The sequence below is a fragment of the Xenopus laevis genome, chromosome 5L (assembly GCF_017654675.1).
Source record: "Xenopus laevis strain J_2021 chromosome 5L, Xenopus_laevis_v10.1, whole genome shotgun sequence".
Lineage (NCBI taxonomy): Eukaryota > Metazoa > Chordata > Amphibia > Anura > Pipidae > Xenopus > Xenopus laevis.
This window is the reverse complement of record NC_054379.1, coordinates 166,469,890-166,493,558: the sequence shown is the minus strand read 5'-3', so window position 1 is coordinate 166,493,558 and position 23,669 is coordinate 166,469,890. Positions and strand designations below refer to the sequence as shown.

Below are 23,669 nucleotides of genomic sequence, written 5' to 3'. Positions count from 1 at the left end.
TAGACTTGACATATAGAGATCCAAATTATAGACCTGTGATTCAGGAAACTTCCAGGTCCCGACCATTCTGGATAACAGGTCCCATACCTGTAGCACCTACCAGACTTGTAGTTCAGCCTTACCTCACAGACCTTTCAAGGGCCCAGCTGGGAGCAATAAAAGATGGCAACAGTAGGGCTCAGGTGTTGGCAAAGCAACAAGGAGACAGTGGAGGAGATGGAGCTAGAGCAACAGTATGGAGCCAGTACAACTCCCCCATTTATATAAATGATATGACACTGTAAGGGCTGTTTTGCATCAGAATCCTCACCTTCAACCTACTGAAGACAATCCTACCCCTTATAACTGCAGAGAGCTGAGATGTTGCTCAATCTGTGTCTTAACACTCTCTCCTTCCCTGTGTGACCAAGTATCAGATATTTGCATAACTGAGCCAAACCTCACCCACTGGGTCCATATTCCAACATACATAAAGAAAGGGTGCAGTTTAGGGGAAAAGCAATTCCTGCCCTATACATACACTGCACATACAGCTGTGAGACTGTTCTGATTCACAGACTAGAAGAGACGCCCAGAGCTACTGGCAGAAGGTAAATATATATATATTTCTTTATAGTTTATTCCTCTTAAAAGGAATTATATATCCTATATATATATATATATACACCCTACTTAAACACAGTTACACACTTCTTTACAGAGAATTCTATTCTTCACCTCAGTCCCTGCCCCAGTGGCACTTACAGTCTGATGTCCCCACCCCATTCATACTCACTGTTTTACATTATACATAGTAACATATGTGGGAGAGTGAGCATAGGAGTAAAGCTTGTTTTGCCTCTATTTTCTCCATAGTGGGAGATGTAAGCTCCACTAAATATGTTGCTAAAGAGAATGTTTCTATTCTATTTATATATAATTCAGAGCTTTCTAAATAATGGGGTTCTGGGTAACAGATCCCATATCTGTACATATTTACCAGTTCAAAAAAGAACTCTATTTTAACCTGCCTAACTGCCAGTTGATCCAGAGGAAGGAAAAAAAAAACCCAATTGAAGCCTCTCCAAAAAAAAATTCCTTCCTGACTCCAAAATGTCAATGGGACCAGTCCCTGGATCAACTTGTACTATGAGCTCTCTCCCATATCCCTGTATTCCCTCACTTGCTAAACACCATCCAACCCCTTCTTATACCTATCTAATGTATCAGCCTGTACCCCTGATTCACTTCCCAGCTCTCCCTGTAACACCCCTTTCCCTCTTCTAATCTCATTGGCTCCCTCCTGTCTGCTGGGAGGAGCTACTGGTGAATAAAGCATCCGACCCTTCCTTGTACCTATCTAATGTATCAGCATGTACCACTGATTCAGGGAGACAATTCCACATCTTCACAGCTCTCACTGTAACAAACCCCTTCCCAATATTTAGCTGGAACCTCTTTTCTTCTAATCGGAATGGGTGACCTTGTGTCAGCTGGAAAGACCTACTGGTAAATAAAGCATTAGAGAGATTATTATATGATCCCCTTATATATTTATACATAGTCATCATATCACCCCTTAAGCACCTCTTCTCCAGCGTGAACATCCCCAATTTGGCCAGTCTTTCCTCATAGCTAAGATTTTCCTTTACCAGCTTAGTTGCCCTTCTCTGTCCCCTCTCTAATACAATAATGTCCTGTTTGAGTGATGGAGACCAAAACTGTAGGGCATATTCTAGATGGGGCCTTACCAGTGCTCTATACAGTGGGACCCCCTCCTCCCGTGACTCTCTGCCCCATTTAATACAACTCAAGACCTTATTTGCCCTTGATGCTGCTGACTGGCATTACTTGCTACAGACAAGTTTATCATCTACAAGGACTCCAAGCTCTGTCTCCATTATGGATTTGCCTAGTGCAGTCCCATTAACAAAGAACTTAAGCTTTACTAAAGAAGTAGCTAGAAATGTTGTACATTATATTTTGTGCTTCTGTACCAGCCCAAGGCAACCACAACTATCATGAACATGAAAATGTAATATAAGCTTCAGTATACTGGAGTAAGAATTTAAATTAAATCTTCTGTACCATTACTGAAACAATCAACTTTTGATTGATAGTTGGACTTCAGGGGGGGCTCCTTTTGCCTAGGAGATGTATTAGAGCTCACGCTTTCAAAATCACCAGACATCATGTCTCACTACATGCAGGATTTGTGCCAGTTATTTTGTGTGATGGAATTGCCAGATTCAAACACTTTCCTGAGCAGTTTCCCACTGAGCCACCAGGGATTCTTTGTTCTCATGTTGTTTGATTTCCCCAGTGTGTTTTATTGTGTTCCACTTTTCTGCTCTTTTCTCCACCCACCTCATTATCCTCAGATGTTCCAATTAAGCAATAAAGCTCCTATAAACCTGTTGCAAACAACTCCCAAATACTAATTTATTAAGCTCCCAGCCTGCTACTCCTTGAACCGTGCCTGAACCCTGTCTTGTTCCTGCTTTATGTTCCTGTTGATCTTGTTCCTGAGCCTGTCCTGTTCCCTGCCTGGTGCTACTGACCTCAGCCTGTTAATCAGACTTTCAATGTTTGCCTCCTGCCCCTGACTTTTGGCCACTTGGGCTCAGCCTCTGCCTGCTGATTCCAACATTTTATATGTTAATAATAATATATTTGTTCTGTTTTACAACCTATGTTATTTTAATTAAACTTCACTTTCCCTGAACATTCTGGACTCTGTTTAGCCGTTTGTAGGTATAATTCAGTTTATTCAGCCTTTACTCTCCCAGCCTCCAGTGTCTCCATAGTGATCCTATGTAGAAATTGTGACATTTTGTACAATTTGTTTGTACTGCAATCAATTGTTATTTGAGCAGCAATATTAACACATTTTCTCATGAGAGAATCCCTCAACATAGTGATAATATTCCCCCTTATATATTTATATATAGTGATCATATCCCCTTATATATTTATATATAGTGATCATATCCCCTTATATATTTATATATAGTGATCATATCCCCTTATATATTTATATATAGCGATCATATCCCCTTATATATTTATATATAATGATCATATCCCTTATATATTTATATATAGTGATCATATACCCTTATATATTTATATATAGTGATCATATCCCCGTATATATTTATATATAGTGATCATATCCCCTTATATATTTATATATAGCGATCATATCCCCCTTATATATTTATATATATAGCGATCATATCCCCCTTATATATTTATATATAGTGATCATATCCCCTTATATATTTATATATAGTGATCACATACCCTTATATATTTATATATAGTGATCATATCCCCCTTATATATTTATACATAGTGATCATATCCCCCTTATATATTTATATATAGTGATCATATTCCCTTATATATTTATATATAGTGATCATATCCCCCTTATATATTTATATATAGTGATCATATCCCCCTTATATATTTATATATAGTGATCATATCCCCTTATATATTTATATATAGTGATCATATCCCCTTATATATTTATATATAGTGATCATATCCCTGTATATATTTATATATAGCGATCATATCCCCCTTATATATTTATATATAGCGATCATATCCCCCTTATATATTTATATATAGTGATCATACCACCCTTATATATTTATATATAGTGATCACATACCCTTATATATTTATATATAGTGATCATATCCCCTTATATATTTATACATAGTGATCATATCCCCCTTATATATTTATATATAGTGATCACATCCCCTTATATATTTATATATAGTGATCATATCCCCTTATATATTTATATATAGTGATCATATCCCCCTTATATATTTATATATAGTGATCACATACCCTTATATATTTATATATATAGTGATCATATCCCCTTATATATTTATATATAGTGATCATATCCCCTTATATATTATATATAGTGATCATATCCCCTTATATATTTATATATAGTGATCATATCCCCTTATATATTTATATATAGTGATCACATACCCTTATATATTTATATATAGTGATCATATCCCCTTATATATTTATACATAGTGATCATATCCCCCTTATATATTTATATATAGTGATCATATCCCCTTTATATATAGTATTCACATACCCTTATATATTTATATATAGTGATTATATCCCCCTTATATATGTATATATAGTGATCATATCCCCTTATATATTTATATATAGTAATCACATCCCCTTATATATTTATATGTAGTGATCATATCCCCTTATATATTTATATATAGTGATCATATCCCGTTATATATTTATATATAGTGATCATATCCCCCTTATATATTTATAAATAGTGATCATATCCCCCTTATATATTTATATATAGTGATCACATACCCTTATATATTTATATATAATGATCATATCCCCTTATATATTTATATAAAGTGATCATATCCCCCTTCTATATTAATATATAGTGATCATATCCCCCTTATATATTTACAAATATAAGAGTCCTCTGCACTCAACCCATTATCAATATATTTAAGACATTGAGACATTTTGTGCTACTGCTACTGAAAAATGCCTTACCCTTTAAACAACACAGGGATTGTTTGTCCATATATTGCAATATATTTAAGCTGAACAACTACGTCAAAGTCATCCCATATCTGGCCAGTCCTACGCTTAATTTTCACTTAGTGGTGAGCACAACTTTCCCTTGTTTGTTATAGTTATACAGGAGCAGTGACCAGCTCCATGTTGTAGCTCCCACCCTTCCCAGCTATAGTCAGGTGATCCCACTGGTGTCTAATAAAAGGGCAGCCAAGTTTGGGAGTTTTACTTTGAAAGCAGCAAGTACAGATGGAGCCACTTTCTTTTGTACGTTTATCGCGCAGTAACGCTAGTAGATCTGCAGCAAGCGTGATGTGTCAGGAAGCCTTCTCGCGTTTAGTGCTTTTACCTGCATGTAATACCAGTTCTGCCACTAGAGGCCGCCAAACGCAAGGCAATTCATAGGTTCATAGGAAAGAACGTATTGTAGAGAGAGATCCTTCTGGTGTGCAAACTTCTCATGTCTAGTACTGAGCTCTATTGTAGCCTATTGGTTGAGGTGCGTGACTTGAAATCTGTAGGTCTTGAGTTCAAAACCTGTAACATCTACTTTTTTTTAATTAACGTTTTGTAAAGGGCAACTAAGCCCAATATAAGAGATCACACTTTTTAAAGGGGAACTAAACCCAATATACGAGATCACACTTTTTAAAGGGGAACTAAACAAAATATAGAACATCCCACTTTTTAAAGGGGAACTAAACCCAATATATGACATCCCACTTTTTAAAGGGGAACTAAGCCCAATGTTTGACATCCCACTTTTTAAAGGGGAACTAAACCCAATATAGGACATCCCACTTTTTAAAAGGTAACTAAACCCAATATCTGACATCCCACTTTTTAAAGGGCAACTAAGCCAAATATACATCACACATTTTAAAGGGGAACTAAGCCCAATATCTGACATCCCACTTTTAAAGGGCAACCAAGCACAATATACGAGATCACAATTTTTAAAGGGGAACTAAACGCAATATATGACATTCCACTTTTTAAAGGGGAACTAAGCCCAATGTATGCAATCCCACTTTTTAAAGGGGAACTAAACCCAATATAGGACATCCCACTTTTTAAAGGGGAACTAAACCCAATATAGGACATCCCACTTTTTAAAGGGGAACTAAACCCAATATCTGACATCCCACTTTTTAAAGGACAACTAAGCCAAATATGCATCACACTTTTTAAAGGGGAACTAAGCCCAATATCTGACATCCCACTTTTTAAAGGGCAACTAAGCCCAATATACGAGATCATAATTTTTAAAGGGGAACTAAACCCAATATATGACATTCCACTTTTTAAAGGGGAACTAAGCCCAATATACGAGATCACACTTTTTAAAGGGGAACTAAACCCAGTATAGGACATCCCACTTTTTAAAGGGGAGCTAAACCCAATATCTGACATCCCACTTTTTAAAGGGGAACTAAGCCAAATATACGACATCACACTTTTTAAAGGGGAACTAAACCCAATATCTGACATCCCACTTTTTAAAGGGGAACTAAGCCAAATATACGACATCACACTTTTTAAAGGGGAACTAAGCCCAATATCTGACATCCCACTTTTTAATGGGGAACTAAACCAAATATATGACATCCCACTTTTTAAAGGGGAACTAAACCCAATATAGGACAATCCACTTTTGCTCTTTCCAGTAGTACTTAAATGTCACCAAAATCACCAAATTTAGGAAAGGTTTGGGACTTGGTGCTTTGGAGTACAAAGAGATGCATACCCAATTTGGATTTGCAGGAATGTGTACTTTCCAAAAATATATGTTTTTTTGGAGTGAACTCACTTTTTTCTACTTTTGCCCCCCCCTCCCCAGTGATGTAAATGTGTTGATTTTGCAGTACTTGAAAAGACCAACCAACTCTCCACCATGTCTCAGTGTCCTGCTGGGAAGTGTAAACTGTAATTAGCATATGTTAAGAAGGAAACAAATAGTAGCAGCTAGCTTTCTGATTGTTGAGATTGCCTGTGAGAGGAGTGGGGGATGGTTTAGAGCAAGGTGATCTCAAGTTACAGCTTCAGACAAGCATGTGAGGAGTCTCAGCAATGGAGCTCTGAATTACAGAAAACCTGTCTCCCATAGACTCCAAATAATCCAATTTTTAACAAATGATTTCCTTTTTCTGTGTATTAATAAAACAGTAGCTTGTACTTCATCCCAACTAAGATATAATTAATCCTTAGGGTAGGGGCACACGGGCAGATTCAGGGAAATTTTGTCGCCTGGTGAATTTGAATTTGTAAGTTCGAGTGCATAGGATAGACTTGCAAATTTGAATCGAATTCAAATTGAATATGATTCAAATCTTTCACAAAAAAATGAAAAACATTTTTTTTTTTTTTTAAAAATTACATTTTGTTTTTTCAAAAGTCCACCAAACTACTCCAAATTGATTGTAGGAGGTCACCTATAGGCTAGAACACAAATTTGGCAGGTTTTATATGGCAAATAGTCGAATTTGAATTCTTAAAGGGACAGTACATGATACATTTCAAAATTCAAATTTCAACATTTTTTAAAATTCAAATTGAATTTGGACTATTCTCTGGTGCAGTGATCCCTAACCAGTAGCTTGTGAGCAACATGTTGCTCCCCAACCCCTTGGACATTGCTCACAGTGTTATCAAAGCTGGTGCTTATTTTTGAATTTCATATTTGGAGGCAAGTTTTAGTTGCATAAAAACCAGTTGTACTGCCAAACAGAGTCTCCTGTAGGTTGACAATCCACATAGGGGCTACTAAATGGCCAATCTCAGCCCTTATTGGGCACCCCAAGAACATTTTTCATGATAGTGAGGCTCCCCAACTCCTTTTACTTCTGAATGTTGCTCACGGGTTCCCTGCTCTAGTGGAATTACACTAAAATAAACTCGAAATTCAAATTTTCTTTCTGTGTATGGCAAAATTAATTCTTACCTTTCTCTGCTTGGTGGTTCACATACACTATTTAGTGATACATAGATCTGCATTGGGCTTGTACTGTATGTGTAGTTTGAATAAACATTTAACTAAAGAACCTCCATTTTGGCTCTTGTATTTATTCTTAGTACTGTAACTACTGTATATACATCCATGTTGCAAACCATTTGCCTTGTTTTAAATAACTTTTGTTTAGCAGAGATCAAGCTCCGACTTCCCTTGTTCTAAGTACAGGTGATCTTGGTAGCCGAATAGAAGTCACCAAGTCACAAGCCTTTCCTAAATTTGGTGATTTTGGTGACATTTAAGTACTACTTGAAAGAGCAAAAGTGGATTGTCCTATATTGGGTTTAGTTCCCCTTTAAAAAGTGGGATGTTATATATTGGGTTTAGTTCCCCTTTAAAAAGTGGGATGTCAGATATTGGGCTTAGTTCCCCTTTAAAAAGTGTGATGTATATTTGGCTTAGTTGCCCTTTAAAAAGTGGGATGTCAGATATTGGGCTTAGTTCCCCTAAAAAAAATTGTGATTACATATATTGGGCTTAGTTGCCCTTTAAAATGTGGGATGTCAGATATTGGGTTTAGTTGCCCTTTAAAAAGTGGGATTTCATATATTGGGTTTAGTTCCCCTTTAAAACGTGTGATCTCATATATTGGGCTTAGTTGCCCTTTAAAAAGTGGGATGTCATATATTGGGTTTAGTTCCCCTTTAAAAAGTGTGATCTTGTATATTGGGCTTAGTTGCCCTTTAAAAAGTGGGATGTCATATATTTGGATTAGTTCCCCTTTAAAAAGTGGATTGTCCTATATTGGGTTTAGTTCCCCTTTAAAAAGTGGGATGTCCTATATTGGGTTTAGTTCCCCTTTAAAAAGTGTGATCTCATATATTGGGTTTAGTTCCCCTTTAAAAAGTGGCTTGTCATATATTGGGCTTAGTTGCCCTTTACAAAACGTTAATTAAAAAATGCAGTTTCAAGTCATGCACCTTAACCAATAGGCTACAATAGAGCTCAGTGTTAGACATGAGAAGTTTGCACACCAGAAGGATCTCTCTCTACAATACGTTCTTTCCTATGACGTAAGTGTTCCATGCGCCACCTGGTGTCTGTTTAAAGAATTGCAGTTCAAGGAAACAAAGTGGAAATCTTTCTGCTTAGTCAAGGCAGCGCGAGGATCTTCATTCAGCGCGAATAGCGCGCCTATCAGCTTAGTTACAGCCGCCAAACGTACAAACCAGGCTGGCTGCATCTGTAAGTTGCAGGTAAAACTTAGTCCCTGTGTAAAATGTATAATGAAGCAATAGAATTCTTAATGAATCAGATGAAAATTAAGCGTAGGACTGGCCAGATATGGGATGACTTTGACGTAGTTGTTCAGCTTAAATATATTGCAATATATGGACAAACAATCCCTGTTTTGTTTAAAGGGTAAGGCATTTTTCAGTAGCAGTAGCACAAAATGTCTCTGTCTTAAATATATTGATAATGGGTTGAGTGCAGAGGACTCTTGTATGTGTCTATATGTATTTTGTGGTCACAGCCTCATTGCACCCCCGCCTAATGGTTTTAAAAATTAGTGGTGAGCACAACTTTCCCTTGTTTGTTACCCTTATAGTGATCATATCCCCTTATATCTTTATACACAGTTATCATATCACCCCTTAAGCGCCTCTTCTCCAGAGTGAACATCCCCAATTTGGCCAGTCTTTCCTCATAGCTAAGATTTTCCCTTTACCAGCTTAGTTGCCCTTCTCTGTACCCTCTCTAATACAATAATGTCCTGTTTGAGTGATGGAGACCAAAACTGTACGGCATATTCTAGATGGGGCCTTACCAGTGCTCTATACAGCGGGACCCCCTCCTCCCGTGACTCTCTGCCCCATTTAATACAAGTCAAGACCTTATTTGCCCTTGATGCTGCTGACTGGCATTACTTGCTACAGACAAGTTTATCATCTACAAGGACTCCAAGCTCCGTCTCCATTATGGATTTGCCTAGTGCAGTCCCATTAAGGGTATAAGTGGATATTGTTACATCCAATGAAAAAGCATTCTTTAAAAAAAAGTCAGAGAAGTAAATGGAGAGTGGTGGAATTTCACACTTGAAGACTGTGGTGATCTCTAACTTCACTTTTTGATAAATATGCCCCATAGAATCAACGTAAAGCTCCTCATGCAGATTCTTACAGCGAAATTCCATGCGTCCATCTTCTGCGATCTTTGTAAACTGAGAGATTGGTATTTTGGTGCATGCGCAGCTGGAGCAGTTTGCTCCTTGTTGGAGATCAGGCTGCTCTTTCTACTTAACCTCTATATCTTACTCTCCAAGAAAGTGCTATGAAAGAGTTAACTGGTCACTGGCTAAGACTCATTCACGGGGTCCCTGCTCCCCAACTTGTAAATAGAGGTACTGCCCCCTCTAGGGCAAACTGACTTTACTGGGCCTTGTTGTACCCAGGCTCCCTGGAAACACCCAGCTGGATCAGCAACCAGAAGCCAAAGAGAAAGCTCCACCCCTAACCAGACACTATGTTAAAGTGTGACAGGAAGTGGCCATAGGCCTGTAGGCAAATAACTGAAATATGTAAATAATGTAACTAGATACATGGGCATCTGCCCGGAAACAAAGGATATAAGGAAGTGTAGGGATTTAAAGCCATTGGGATAAACCTATGGGTCCATACATATGTCTATATCATTAATGATCTTCTATGTAATATGAATAGTGATGAGCGACTCTGTCTCGTTTTGCTTAACCAAAAAATTGGCGAAAACTACAGAAAAAACTACTACTGACTGTTCCAAGAGCATGTAGAATTAATCCTTCATAGTATCCTCTGTTTCTTCAGTAGGAGCATGGGTTCACCACTGTTCCATTGATTGGCTAAAATCCAATGACACTGGACATCAGCTGGTGGGCTTTCATGTCCACTGTAGAAAAGAGTATAGTCTCAACTTTTGAGGGTGCCACTTCCACACCACCTCACCCCCTGTAGTGCAGCTGTTTTGATTCTGTATCAGACTAACTGTAACAGAAAGTTTGCTAATGCTCCTTTTCTAAATATGCTAAGTATTTCTATATGGCTAAATTGAATCTGTGTTCATGCCTTTGTCGATTGTCTCCCCAACTTGGGGACCAGTCGATTTGCTTAGGGTCCCCTCCCGTAGGAGGCCTGCCTTCACCACGGTTTAGGAAGCCACCTGTCCCTTCACGTTAGATCATCTAACTATATTTACTGGTGCTGCCGTTGACTGTCAAATGCAGTTCCTCTGCTGCCATCTTAGAGAGTTAGCTTTGCTGTTACTCCACCATCCTGGCAAGCTGGATCCTGAATTACCTCCAGGTCACCCTGCCAGGACCCCCATTTCTCATTGGTTCGGCGACACACTCCACCAAATGAGTTTTTTTATCACAACTTCAGAGTGGGTTGCTCTGATTAACAGGGTCCACCACATGTAGGTGAGAGCAGAGTTGAGACCAAGACCCTAATTTCCTAACTTGCTTTCAGAGCTCCATTGCACATCACACACCTTTGGACCCCTTCAATATCCTATATACAAAGTATATTGTGAGTTGGTCCCTAACATACCTCCCAATATTTTGGAAATAATAAGAGGGACAAAAGAAATAGTATCTTACTCTGCTAAAAAAAAAAAATTAGCCGCAGCGATTTTTTTGACCACACCCCCTAATTACCATGTTCATTTTACAAAATTTGTCAGATTATGAAAGTTTGAACATAATTCTGTGTTTATTTTCAGTTATTACAGTTTTGCTAATGAAGGTGAATTGCTGTTTAAGATGTGAGTCTAACTTTTCCCAAGGGACCTCCTTATCTAAATTGTTACAATTACTTATTTGCTTATCTCAAAATTGTTACAAAGTATCTTATGTGAACCTCCTGGCTGTTCTGGGCTGCCAAAAGTCAATTAAGTTAGAAACATTGTTTCTTTTTCTGGCTATTCAGTGCAGATAAAGTTGGGTTTTCCAAATACTAACACGGGACTTCGGTTTGAGCTGTAAAAATAGGGACTGTCCCACTGAAAATGGGACAGTTTGGAGGTATGCCCTAAGCTTAGGACTGGCAGTACAGGGGAAAAGCACAAAATAAAATAGGTTGCTATAGAAGGCATATTTGGCTTGTTGGGGGGTAGGCAGCTCTTAAAGCAATAACACCAGACTTGCGCTCATTCTTTGTGAACAATATTTATTGTCCGGAGGTATAAATTACACTTAACATAACTCTATTGCCATCTATTGGCTAACAGAACACTTTTCAATTAACAGGTTCATGCAATCCCACCACCATACACCACCACTTTCCACCTCCTTACATTTCCGGACTGAGAGTCTAAATAGGCCCTGGCATTTCAGGTACACAGAGGCCCAATCAGCCCCCACCAGCCCACTAAATACTGACTTTCTATGGCACCTTATAGCAGCCCCTCTGGCATTTGCCAGAACCCACAGATTGCCAGTCCGGGCCTGCCTCCTTAGATGACACAGTCCCATACTCCACTCCAGATGCACAGTCACAGTCCCTTTCCCAAGAGCTCTTTATACTACCCTAGATACCGCTACCTGCCCCAAAGTACCTCTCCCTTTGTATAAGGTAATAGCCCACATAGTAGACACGTGGACAACACCTGTCCTCTCACAGGGGACAGGGAAAAGAGACTTCAAACATGGCACCTCTACTTTATAAAGGTTTACACAACAGTGACACCTCCTGGGCAAATCTGCAACTGCCAGGACACACTTACTGGGGAATAAGTAATCACCCTCCTCCCTTATCCACTTTAGCTCCAACTCTTAGCTGGACACACCAGGGGGTTTCCAACCTGTAGGAGATTTCCAGAACATAGGGGAAGTTAAACTTATGGACCTCTATAGTACCATATACTGTCATTGAATAATTTGTCATCTATACCACTATATAGTAGCCCTGAAACTCCTCTATTTTATAAAACTGGAGAAAAGAACTGATTAAGCACATTTACATTCTGCACTGTAAACAAAATATCTGAATGGGGCCGTGCTCTCAACCTGCAATTTATAACTATTGATTTACTCAAAAAATGGTGATGGCAATCAATATCTTTTTTTTCAGTTTTTGCCTTCCAGATGCAGTATTTACTTTGCTCTAAACACAACTTTTGTCCCCTTTGATTTGTTATTAAATGCTTTCCGGTATTTACTACCTTACTTCTGAATTGCACCACATGGGGGGGGGGGGGGTGGATCTCTAATCCTATTACATTTACATTTTAAAGGAATTGTTCAGTATAAAACTAAAAACTGGATAAAAAGATAGGCTGTGCAAAATAAAGAATGTATCTAATATAGTTAGTTAGCCAAAAATATAATGTATAAAGGCTGGAGTGATTGGATGTCTAACATAATAGCCAGAACACTACTTCCTGCTTTTCAGCTCTCATGGTTTCCACTGACTGGTTACCAGGCAGTATGGCAGCTATGTCTATGATTGTGTCTGAATGATACAAAATGCATAAGGCTGTATCCTTGGTTGTGTACCAAAATAAACTACTAATTATTTGAAAAGTCTGCCTTCTCTATACGGTTATCCGCTGCCTCAGCTGAAGGTTCAGGGCAGTGCACTTGGACCTTATCTCATAATTGGTGAGTTTTACCTTTTTGAGACCTGAGAACCTTCAATGTAACTGCTATGAACCCTAGCACCAGGCAAGCAGCAGACTGTTCGGCATGAAGGGTCCTTACAACAGATTCCACCTTTCTAATAATTGAATCCCCTATAACTAGAACCTGCCTTTACTTTCTTGCACTCTCCCACCACCCGTTTTAGAGACACTGCCCCCAGGGTGCTCCAAGAGTCAGTCTGCTCCAGACATGCCAGTTCAGAGCTGTGCTCCCCAGCATCTTCAGCCAAAGTGGTGAATCTGTTGCTTTGGACAAGCTATGGAACAGCCCCCCTACCCTTCTGTCCCCTACTTCCCCTCTTTACTGTAACAAACCTTCCTCCCTCATTTACCTCAACCTCCACCCCCTCAATCACCTGCTATTACCCCAGCGCTGTGGTCATTTTTAAAAAAAATCTCACACAATTACTATGAATCACAAAGATTAGATTTGAAACTGTTTATACGCCGATCAAGAGAAAACAGGGGCAGTTTGATTCGTCCCTATGATTTCAAATTGGCAGTCTGGCTGGCATTTGTCTCTAGGTAAATTACTCCTATTTCCAAAATTGTCTGTTTTATCTGTTTGTCCTTGAATGCTAATCCTATTTCATCTTTTCTAATAGGTACAAATATGGACTGAGGCTATACGAAGAATTGTGTTACATTTTTGAACGTCTTGTAAATAATAAATAAAAAAAGGTAATTGAAGTCATATTGATACTATGCTATCACTCACTCCTTTGTGAGGCTTTTAGCTACCCATTCTCACTCTCCTGATCTGCCTCAGTTTGCTAAGTGTACTTTAACAAAAATAAGCCTATGTTGACTAGGCCTTACTCTTTCCCCTCACTTGGGTGCTGGCTGTGGTTCTCCTCTAAGGATGGCTTCCTCCCTCCCTCACTGACACTCACACCTACCTGATGACCTGTCTCCTTTTATATCACTTTAAACTCCACCCTCCTAAAACTTTCAGTTGTTCCTCCTGTTCACTTGCTCCCACTAGTGCCCAAACACTATAGTTATAAATAACATATATCTAACATAACTCTAAATTGGTAAGTACCAAAAAATAACTTTTGTAAGACCTCCTTCCTTCACCTCATTATAAGTTCAAGCCTCTATTTGCACACCATAGCACCATAGCCATTAAATGCTAAGTTTGTAAAAACAACACAGATGCAACACAAGAACATGTTTATTATATTTTCAGCATATATCACAAAAATCTAAAAAAAATATCAGAAATTTACAGGAAGCGGTAAAGAAGTTAACTTTGTCTTTAACGATTCATGGTGCAAAGCACCCAAAAGAAACGAGAACTCTTATGCAAAATTCTTGGGACCTGGGGTTTTCCAGAAAGGGTTGTTTCTGTAATTTGGGTAACCACCAATAAAAAAATTATTTAAACTAAACCCAGTTAGAATTGTTTATTATATCTTAGTTGGGATCAAGTACAGGGTTCTGATTTATTTTTACAGAGAAAAAGGGAATAATTTTAAAAGTGTTTAATTATTTCATTCAAATTGATTTAATGGGAGATGTACTTCCTGTAATTTGGTTTGCGGCTAACAGATCCCATACCTGTATTTATTTAGGGCACAATGGTCAAAAGGATAGCAAAGAAAACCATGTTAGAGAGAGAGAATTTATCCAATAGAAGATGATGATAAGAAAACATTAAAAAGTTATTGCATTGAAAATGCATTGTCACCAAACAATGTCCTAAACATCTATGCAACTGTCATACACTTTGTCTTCTCAATAAAGCTGAAGCCAATCAGAACCCAATATAAAAGACTTAGGCACCAAGTATACTTGCCTCGGAATGGCTTTGGCTGCACAGAGAGTACAGTGGAGTTGGAAAACAATAGGATTACTTTAGCATTGTGATTGGGGTTGGTTTACACTGTCTTAGGCAACCTAGGGAACTGGATCATCTATCTTTTTAAAAATTAAGAATTTACTGTATATTGCAAACATGTTTATTTATAGGGGTTCTGGAATTCCTCTAGTTCATTAGTTATGAGAATCTTTATAGTCAAGTTCATTGATTAAATATACTATTCCTTTAGGTATTTCCTATTAACTAGACAAATGACAGTTGTTACAATTGATGCCAATCATTGTTTTCTAACAGGAAATCAATGGAGAAAAAGAAAACTAAGCAAATGAATAGAAACAATGAGGACATTTCAAAGAAGCTCCGTGACACAGGTCTGGACACTGGTTATTGGATTCCTCTAATTACACAAAAGATTGGTCTTCAGAGTTCTCAAGCATTAAAATATTTGGATTATGAAGATTATACTGAACTAGAAGCCAAAATCAAATATGCCTGGGAGAAAAGGGCTTTGCTCAAAGTCTTTAACTTGCCAGACAGCAGCAACGACTTGACTGAAACCCAACAAATTCATTCAAAATCACTGAAAGCAAGAAATGAACATGCTGCTGAGATACTGAAGGAACTAAAAGAGTTAAATGATGAAGGAAAGAGTCAAGATGATGAAAGTGTCCAACAGATGGAAAAGGAATTGAAGAAAGTCATGCAGATCCCTAATGAATATCATCCACCCCCTGAAAAAAAATTAGTCGATTTAATAGATTACTTCCAGGGGCAAATTGACCTCATAGAGGAATCATTTTTACAGAAGGAAAATCAGTCAGATGAAGACATCCTAAAACTGGCGTCTGGAGGATTAGCTCTTGAGGGGATTTATATAACTAACAACAGGAATGATTTGCTTCAGAAACATGAGAAATTAATTTGTGTTCCCCATGGTTTTAAACTATTTGGACCAGAACAAGGTCCATTTCTCTGGCAAAGGGAATTTACATCCACTGATAAAAAAAATGATTTTCAAGAGTCAGTTGGAAAACTTGGATTAAGTCTTTGTTGTTGTATCCAAGGTGGATTTTTGGATCTTGGTGTTGAAAACCAAACAAATTGCAGTGGGTACAAAAAAGCAAGTGAAACACTCAATGAGCCAATTTATGTTTCTGGAACTAAATTTAACTGCATTCCTCTAGCTTCCTGTTATTTTACAAAGGACCAAATCAGACTTTCTAAAGCCGCTTTCAAATGTTTAAAAGAAATAGAGAATAAAATTGAAGATCCTAACACAGATAAAGAAACAATAAGAAACGAATGTGCACATTTTTATAAAAGGTTTGGGTCACATGTCAACTTGGGTCCTATACATTTTGGAGGAATATTCTGGTGGAAAGTATCAAGCAAAGGATTTAAGGAAAAATTGCAGGAAGCCAAAGAAACAATATCTAAAGCACTTGATGGCTTTGTGGCAGATACTTACTATGGATGTGGAGCAAACCTGGATGTGACAAGTCCAAATTCCCTAGTTTCTATTTATAAATCAAACATTTCTCAAAAATTTATCAAAGAAGCCTTTGTGATGAAAACTGGAGGTCCACCAATAAAAGATTCTCTACAACAATGGAAGGCAGGTCTTGTAAACAATAGTAGAACATGGAGTATTATTGACAGAGGTTTCCAGCTGATGCCCATATGGGATATCATTCTCTCCAATCACAGAGGGGATTTTAAAGATTGTCTGACAACTGCAGCATGTCTTGCTGATTCATACAAACTGCTGACCAATCTCCCCACAGAGACATTTTATGGAGAATGTCTATTGTATGAAAATGACAAAAGTAAAAATCTCTTGCAGGGAATGAAGTCATGGAAAGTAGACACTGCCACAGAACATTTGATGGCTCTTCTTGACCATAAACATACATTTAATCAAAATAACTCTAGTTCTTGGCTAGATCTATGCCTATCTGATGGAGACTTTCAGGATTTTTTGATAAAAGTTGTTGAGAAATACAAATCTTCCCCTAAGAATTCCATGATAAAATTTCTACTTCGTGAGTTACTTGAGCCTCACATTTATTCAAATGAAAATTTTCCGCAAAAGTCATTTATTTTAATGTGGATCCATGATTTAAAAGCAAATGAATATGAGCATTTTTCTGTTTCTGCATTTGCTGACAAGGTAAGAAAATCAAAGGACAATGTTCTTAGGGTGCTCAGGCATCATCATCCAAATGCAGAAGAGACACACCAAGCAAGGGTAAGAGCAACAATAGAAATCAATCGTGCATTGTGTTCATTGCTAAAGTTCAAGAGAAATATCAAGGAATTTGATGCAGCACTTTTATTGCATTGTACTGCTAACAATTCAGGATTTTGCCTACAGAATTACGCATTTCAACGCATTTTAGGACTTAAAGATATAGAACATATGGAGGAGTTTATCAAGACAGACTATGATGAATACACAAAACTGAGAAAGCTCAGTAAACAGAGATCTCAGGCCTATGTATTGCTTAATGGTTTGGCCTCAGTAGGAAGCAGCGAGCAGTCATTATTGAAAGACAAAATAAAACGTCTTCATTTCATGAAAAAATACCTGGACAATTCGCTTTCAGCTACTATAAATAACGTTCTGAAAAAACATGAGAAGAATCCAGATTTCAACAGTTTGGAAAAAGACCTTAAAGCATTTGTAATGTCACAAAACAAAAAGAATAATGCAGATTTAAATGTAGAACAAGTTTTCCATGAACTGGACCATAAGCAAGTTCACAAAGAATTTTTTTCTGAAGTGAAACAACAGGACACAAGTGCAGATTTTAAGAATTTACTTCAGCAGCTTGATTTTGAAAAGTATTATCCAAGAAAACTGAACATTTCTGACTTCCGTCTCATCTGTGACATTGCTCATAAATCCTCCGCATTCCAATTCTTGTACAAATTGCTGACTTTCGATTACCGAGCAAGATACATAAAACACAGTTATAAAGATAAATCTGGAAAATTACCCAGAGAGACACCCACCAAACAGAATGTTACAGAGTCAGAAGAGAATAGTTTTGACGGTTTTCTGAGATTCACTGAGGGGCAATGTAACAAACCAAATACAGACACTGCACAGTCAGTCCACCCTATGGATCTCCAAATGGCAATTTTACACTGTGCTAATGATTTAACCAGACAATACATCTACAGAAAACTTTCATTTTGTCAATTTGCCCTTCCCCTCTTGGTGCCTGATCCTAATACTGGGAATATAGAATTTCCACTCTGGGCATTCTGTGATGTACAAAAGAAGTGGCAGAACAAAATTCAGGAATGTGAAAAAAATTTAAATGAGAAATATATAAAGGAAGCAAAGAGACCAATTGTAGGTTTCTTTCGGTTTGGTGACTCTTGCACCTCAAAATCCCAACTTCTTAACTCTTTGATGAGTAAGAAAAAACATGACATCTTTTATCATCGACACTGTGAAGGCAGCACAAAAAAGTCAATACTAATGAAAGGTGTTGCAGAGATTGCCTGGTATTGTCCGGGGGGGAGTGATGATGACTTGTTTGATGACTGCATCGCTTTTACAAATCTCCACGGGGATCTACGAGAGCATGATAAGCAAGTCAACTTCTTACTGGACATTGCCTCAGTCATTGTCATACTTTTAACAGAGGATGATTTGAGAGATACAAAGAGCAGAGAATTTCTAAGGAAATGCTATCAGTCTCCTAAACCACTAATATGTCTGTTTGCTGACAAAGAAGACAAACTGTCCGATGCTGGTAATAAAGTGAAAATTGGCACAAAGAACAGAAATGAGGCAGAATTACTGCAAGAAGTAAATATAACGATTACAAGCATGGCAAGGAAAGCAGAGAGTCCTCATTCTCTGGATGACTGTGTAGGCCTTGCACAAGAATATGGTATCACTGTGGATGTAGAAAACCAACTATGTAAATCTACAAAGGAACAAGCTGAGACTCTAATGTCTTTGTTATGTGAGAAAAAAGTTAAGGAAATGAAGAAACAATTTCTTCCGCTACAAGGGGATCTGTGGCACAAATGGTGTCAGAAAGACAAAGAACTCAATCGTCTCAAGGGAAACAGCAATCAAAGCATTGAGCAACAACGTAGTAGCATTGAGTCCGAGAAGAATGAAATTAGGCAGAATCAGTTACAAAGAGCATTTCCAATCAATGTGTTTATGACTTGCTTTCTAAAAATGTTACAGTCACACTCAGATTTCTCAAAAATGTACTTTCTGCAGTGGTTTAAAATGCATTTAGACAAGATCACTGTAGAGAATCTCCCACAGCTAAAACAGCAATTTCATGACTTGTGGTCAGATATTCAGAAGATAAAGAAAGCACAGAAGGACAAAACATCAGTAGAAGAGATGGAAAAGAGATTAAACAGTCTATCAAAGCAGATAAATGATTCAACATTTGGGCTTGAACACATTCTGAGAGAAGTGGGACAGCTCTATGAGGCTTTAGTCACATATTCTAAAGATGATAATGGTTTTGATTTGTTACCTGAAATTGCTGCCAATCTTATGGTCTCTGGGTACCCAATAGAACTGATGGATGGGGATTCTGCACATGTGCCTCTGAGATGGATAGGAGCTGTTTTAGATAAACTGGTAGAAATACTTGGAGATAAGAAACTTTTTGTTCTCTCTGTTCTTGGAATACAAAGTTCTGGGAAATCGACTCTGCTTAATGCCATGTTTGGCCTGGAATTTGCAGTAAGTGCAGGTAGATGTACTCGGGGGGCATTCATGCAGCTTGTGAAGGTTGATGAGCAACTAAGAAAAGAGACAAACTTTGACTTTGTGCTTGTAATAGATACTGAAGGTTTAAGAGCCATGGAACTGTCCAACGCAGCAACTTTAAACCATGACAATGAACTGGCTACTTTTGTAATTGGCTTGGGCAACATCACACTGATTAACGTTTTTGGGGAAAATACTTCTGAAATACAAGACATTCTACAGATAGCTGTTCAGGCATTCATGAGAATGAAAATAGTAAATCTCAAACCAGGATGCCTATTTGTTCATCAGAATGTTGGGGACATCACAGCCACAGAGAAAAATATGGAGGGACAAAGACGACTTCAGGAAAACCTGGATGAAATGACAAGAATTGCAGCAGAACAAGAACATTCAGACATTACTTGCTTTAATGATGTGATGAAGTTTGATGTTAAAAATCATATTTTGTACTTTGCTCATCTCTGGGAAGGCGATCATCCAATGGCTCCCCCCAATCCAAGCTACAGTCAGAATGTGCAGTCTCTAAAAAAAATGATACTTGGTAATGGAAAAGCACAAGGCAATATATTGTCTATTTCAGGTTTTAAGACTCGTGTAACTGATTTGTGGAATGCTCTGCTGAATGAGAACTTTGTTTTCAGCTTTAAGAATTCTCTTGAGATTGCAGCCTACAACAAGCTAGAAATGAGATACTGTAAATGGACATGGGACATGAGAGAACATGTGCTTAGTCTACAGAACAAACTCAAAAATCAAATTCTAAACAATGAACTACAGAGTATAAATAAAATTTCTCTTCATGAGAATCTTAAAGAAACATTTACCAAAGTTATGGATGACCTAAGTAATTTTTTCACTGATGAGAAAGATGGCAATATATTGATTCAGTGGAAAGCAAACACTGAGATCAGGCTGGAAGGTGTTAAAAATGATCTTATAGATGAAGTAAAGAAAAACCTGGATGAGCAGATATGCATAAAGAACAGCAGGAGAGAAACTGACCAAATGAAAGAACAATATGAAGTTGAGTTGTTACGTAAAAGCAGAGATTTGGCTTTATTTCTGAAAGAACAAGCACCAAGTGAAGATGAGATAGAGATACAGTTTCATAATCTGTGGAGTGAATGGATTGAGAAAGTAAAGTCATCCAGACCAATATTTGATCTACCTAAGATTACTGTGGATATGGAAAATATCCTTCTAGATTATTTTAAACAAGAGACAGATCTGAGCAACAAGATCAGGAGTTCTTATGAATGGACCAATATGTGTCTGGAGTTTTCTAAATATATCAAGACAAAATCAAAGTGGCTTGGAATGCGATCTGAGAAACTCAAGGAAACTGAAGAAATGGAAATAAAACGAGAAACAGAAGAACTAAGACACATAATTAATAGTTATATTAACAAGAAGGAGAGGGATAATATGGACTATCAGCGCAGTTACTTTCATGAAATTCTGCACATCATAGACAAGGAACTGAGCACCGGGTTAAACCCAAAGTTCAGGTTCAAGAAGGAATTCAAGTTGTTTGTTTCCCTTTATTTCTTAAAAAATGCAGCAGAGAGATTTACCCACATGTCTATTGAATTCAGAAGACTAAATGACCCAGTTAACCATTTTGAAATAAAAAAGAGTACTTTCTTAAAAATCTTTAAAAATTCCTTTGCAGAAAAGGCATCGATTGCCTCACTGGCTGAAATCTTAAGTGATAAACTGACTGATTCTATAAAAGAACAAGTATTTGCCCAGGCAGCTATTGACTTAGCCAGTGAAATGAAATCCAACCACCCGGCTCTTAATGGGAACAGATCTAAATTAGAGCTTCACCTCTTGAAATCTCTGGCTGAAAAGGAAGATTTCCGAGCATACATTCAGTATATTGATCATCCCAAAACTGCATTTGCTGTGTTTTTGCAAGAAAGTGTTACTGAATACTGCCAAAGTGATAATTTAAAGATTTTTAACATTTTAATCAGAAATCTTGATAAATTTAAAATACTTATACAGGAAACTATTGAGAAATCAACTGAGGCTGTTAAACTCACAGGTGGTGATATTGATTCCTGGGTCGGTACATTCTGTAAACAGCTTGGGGGCCACATTAAAATTTCACAGAGTGACTTTAAAAGCCTTCAGTACCAGAACATAACAGATGTAGATTTCCTACAAAAAGCAGTTACTATGGCCCTAGAAAGTGGAACGGAAAACCTAAAAGAAGAATTTGCTGATTTCTGCATGACAAACTTCAGGACACAGCCCCATGAAATATTATTTGAGCAGTTTAATGCATGTTGGCATCAGTGCCCTTTTTGTAAAGCTGTTTGTACTAACACTATAGCTGGGCATGATGGAGACCACAGTGTCCCATTTCACCGACCTCAGACATTAGCATGGTGGACCTTTAGTGGTACAGATCAGTTTGTCACAGACATCTGCACCACTCAGGTAGGGAGTGATAAGCATTTTCGCTTACCGGATGATAATAGTTTTTTATACAAGAATTACAGATCAGCAGGACCTCCATATTCTGATTGGTCTATTACACCAGATAACTCAGAGCAATGTTACTGGAAATGGTTTGTGTGTCGATTCAAGGAAGATCTGGAAAATCATGAAAATAAAAAGTTTTCTGGTTACGGAGCCATCCCTGAACAATGGAGCAAATATACCAAGGATAATGCCATTGCTGAACTGAAAATCTAATACTGCATTATGATTTTTGTCTTATAATCCAATACAATATAAAACATCTTTAAGGAATATGCTGTACACAGCATTATTTCAAAACCGTATTACCGGTATATTCTTTATTTCTTGTAGTTTTTGAATTATTTCAATGATGTTTGTTTTGCAGCTCTGGCGCTTGAAATTTCAAATGTATTTAAACATATTACAAATCAAACTAGAAAAATAGGGGAGCATTTAAAGGATGATACACAATTAAAAATAATAATAACATTGTACCCATGATGCCGATCCATTAATTTTTTATTTTGCTTGCCAGGGTCAGTGACCTAGCAGGCTGGAAATAAAACATCAACCCCAAAATCAAAAAACAAAACAAACGAAGATCATTTGAAAAGTAAAGTAGTAAAAGTTAATTTGAAGGTCGAACTCTTTTAATGTCAATTACTTATTATGTTTTCATAGAAAGTTAAGACACTAAGGGGGTTATTTACGAAAACTCAAATGAAAACAAACCCCGACCAAACTCCCATCTACGATTTTATCATATTTATTAATAAAATAACTCAAAAAATTCAGTTTGTGATAAAATCTTGAAAAAACTCGATTTGTATGATTCTTTTGGATTTGATCCAGAATTGCTTGTTTTTTATCACCCAAAATTTTTGGATTCTGGCATTTAGCAGCTTCAGGGTATTATAAATCTTGAAAATTTTTAGTTTTTTTCCCTCTATAAATTCTAATTTTCCCATTTAAAAGCCCGGACTAGAAAAATGTATAACCCCCTAGATGTGCACTTTGCTCTTGGCGCTAAAATATATGTGTTTTTTATAGAATAACTAGAAGAAGAGGGGAGTAATGATCACTTCTATCTGTTTACCCCTTTTACAAGTGCATGACTATTAGCAATGACTAGTAAAATCCAGTCAGTCTGACAGTTAATTTAATCCGTCAAGTTGCCTTTCTCTTTCATTTGTCTCCTCATATTTCCGTTATATGTAATTAATTTAGTGACATCACAAATGTACCTCTTGTGTGCACAGACAGCACTGCAGCTCCAGGGATAATTGTATCTGGTGCCTGTTGTATAATTACCTCTGGCCATAATAAAAGTTGTGTATATTCAAAACAACCACCAGCAATAAAGTCATAATAAATCACAGAATTACTGC

The 23,669-nt window shown here is 37.4% G+C and overlaps 1 protein-coding gene across 1 annotated transcript; it reads left to right on the top strand.

Annotated features, from left to right (window-relative positions):
- The first annotated feature begins 488 nt into the window (after positions 1–488).
- Positions 489–23,045, top strand: LOC108716263 (interferon-induced very large GTPase 1). The gene is made up of 3 exons (XM_041563629.1): positions 489–590; positions 13,828–13,903; positions 15,342–23,045. The coding sequence occupies exon 3, from the start codon at positions 15,349–15,351 to the stop codon at positions 22,513–22,515; it is 7,167 nt and encodes a 2,388-aa protein (XP_041419563.1). The 5' UTR covers positions 489–590; positions 13,828–13,903; positions 15,342–15,348; the 3' UTR covers positions 22,516–23,045.
- Positions 23,046–23,669: the final 624 nt, after the last annotated feature.

Excerpts from the sequence above, each read along its gene's own strand:
- LOC108716263 (XM_041563629.1), top strand. The coding sequence starts at position 15,349 with ATGGAGAAAAAGAAAACTAAGCAAATGAATAGAAACAATGAGGACATT.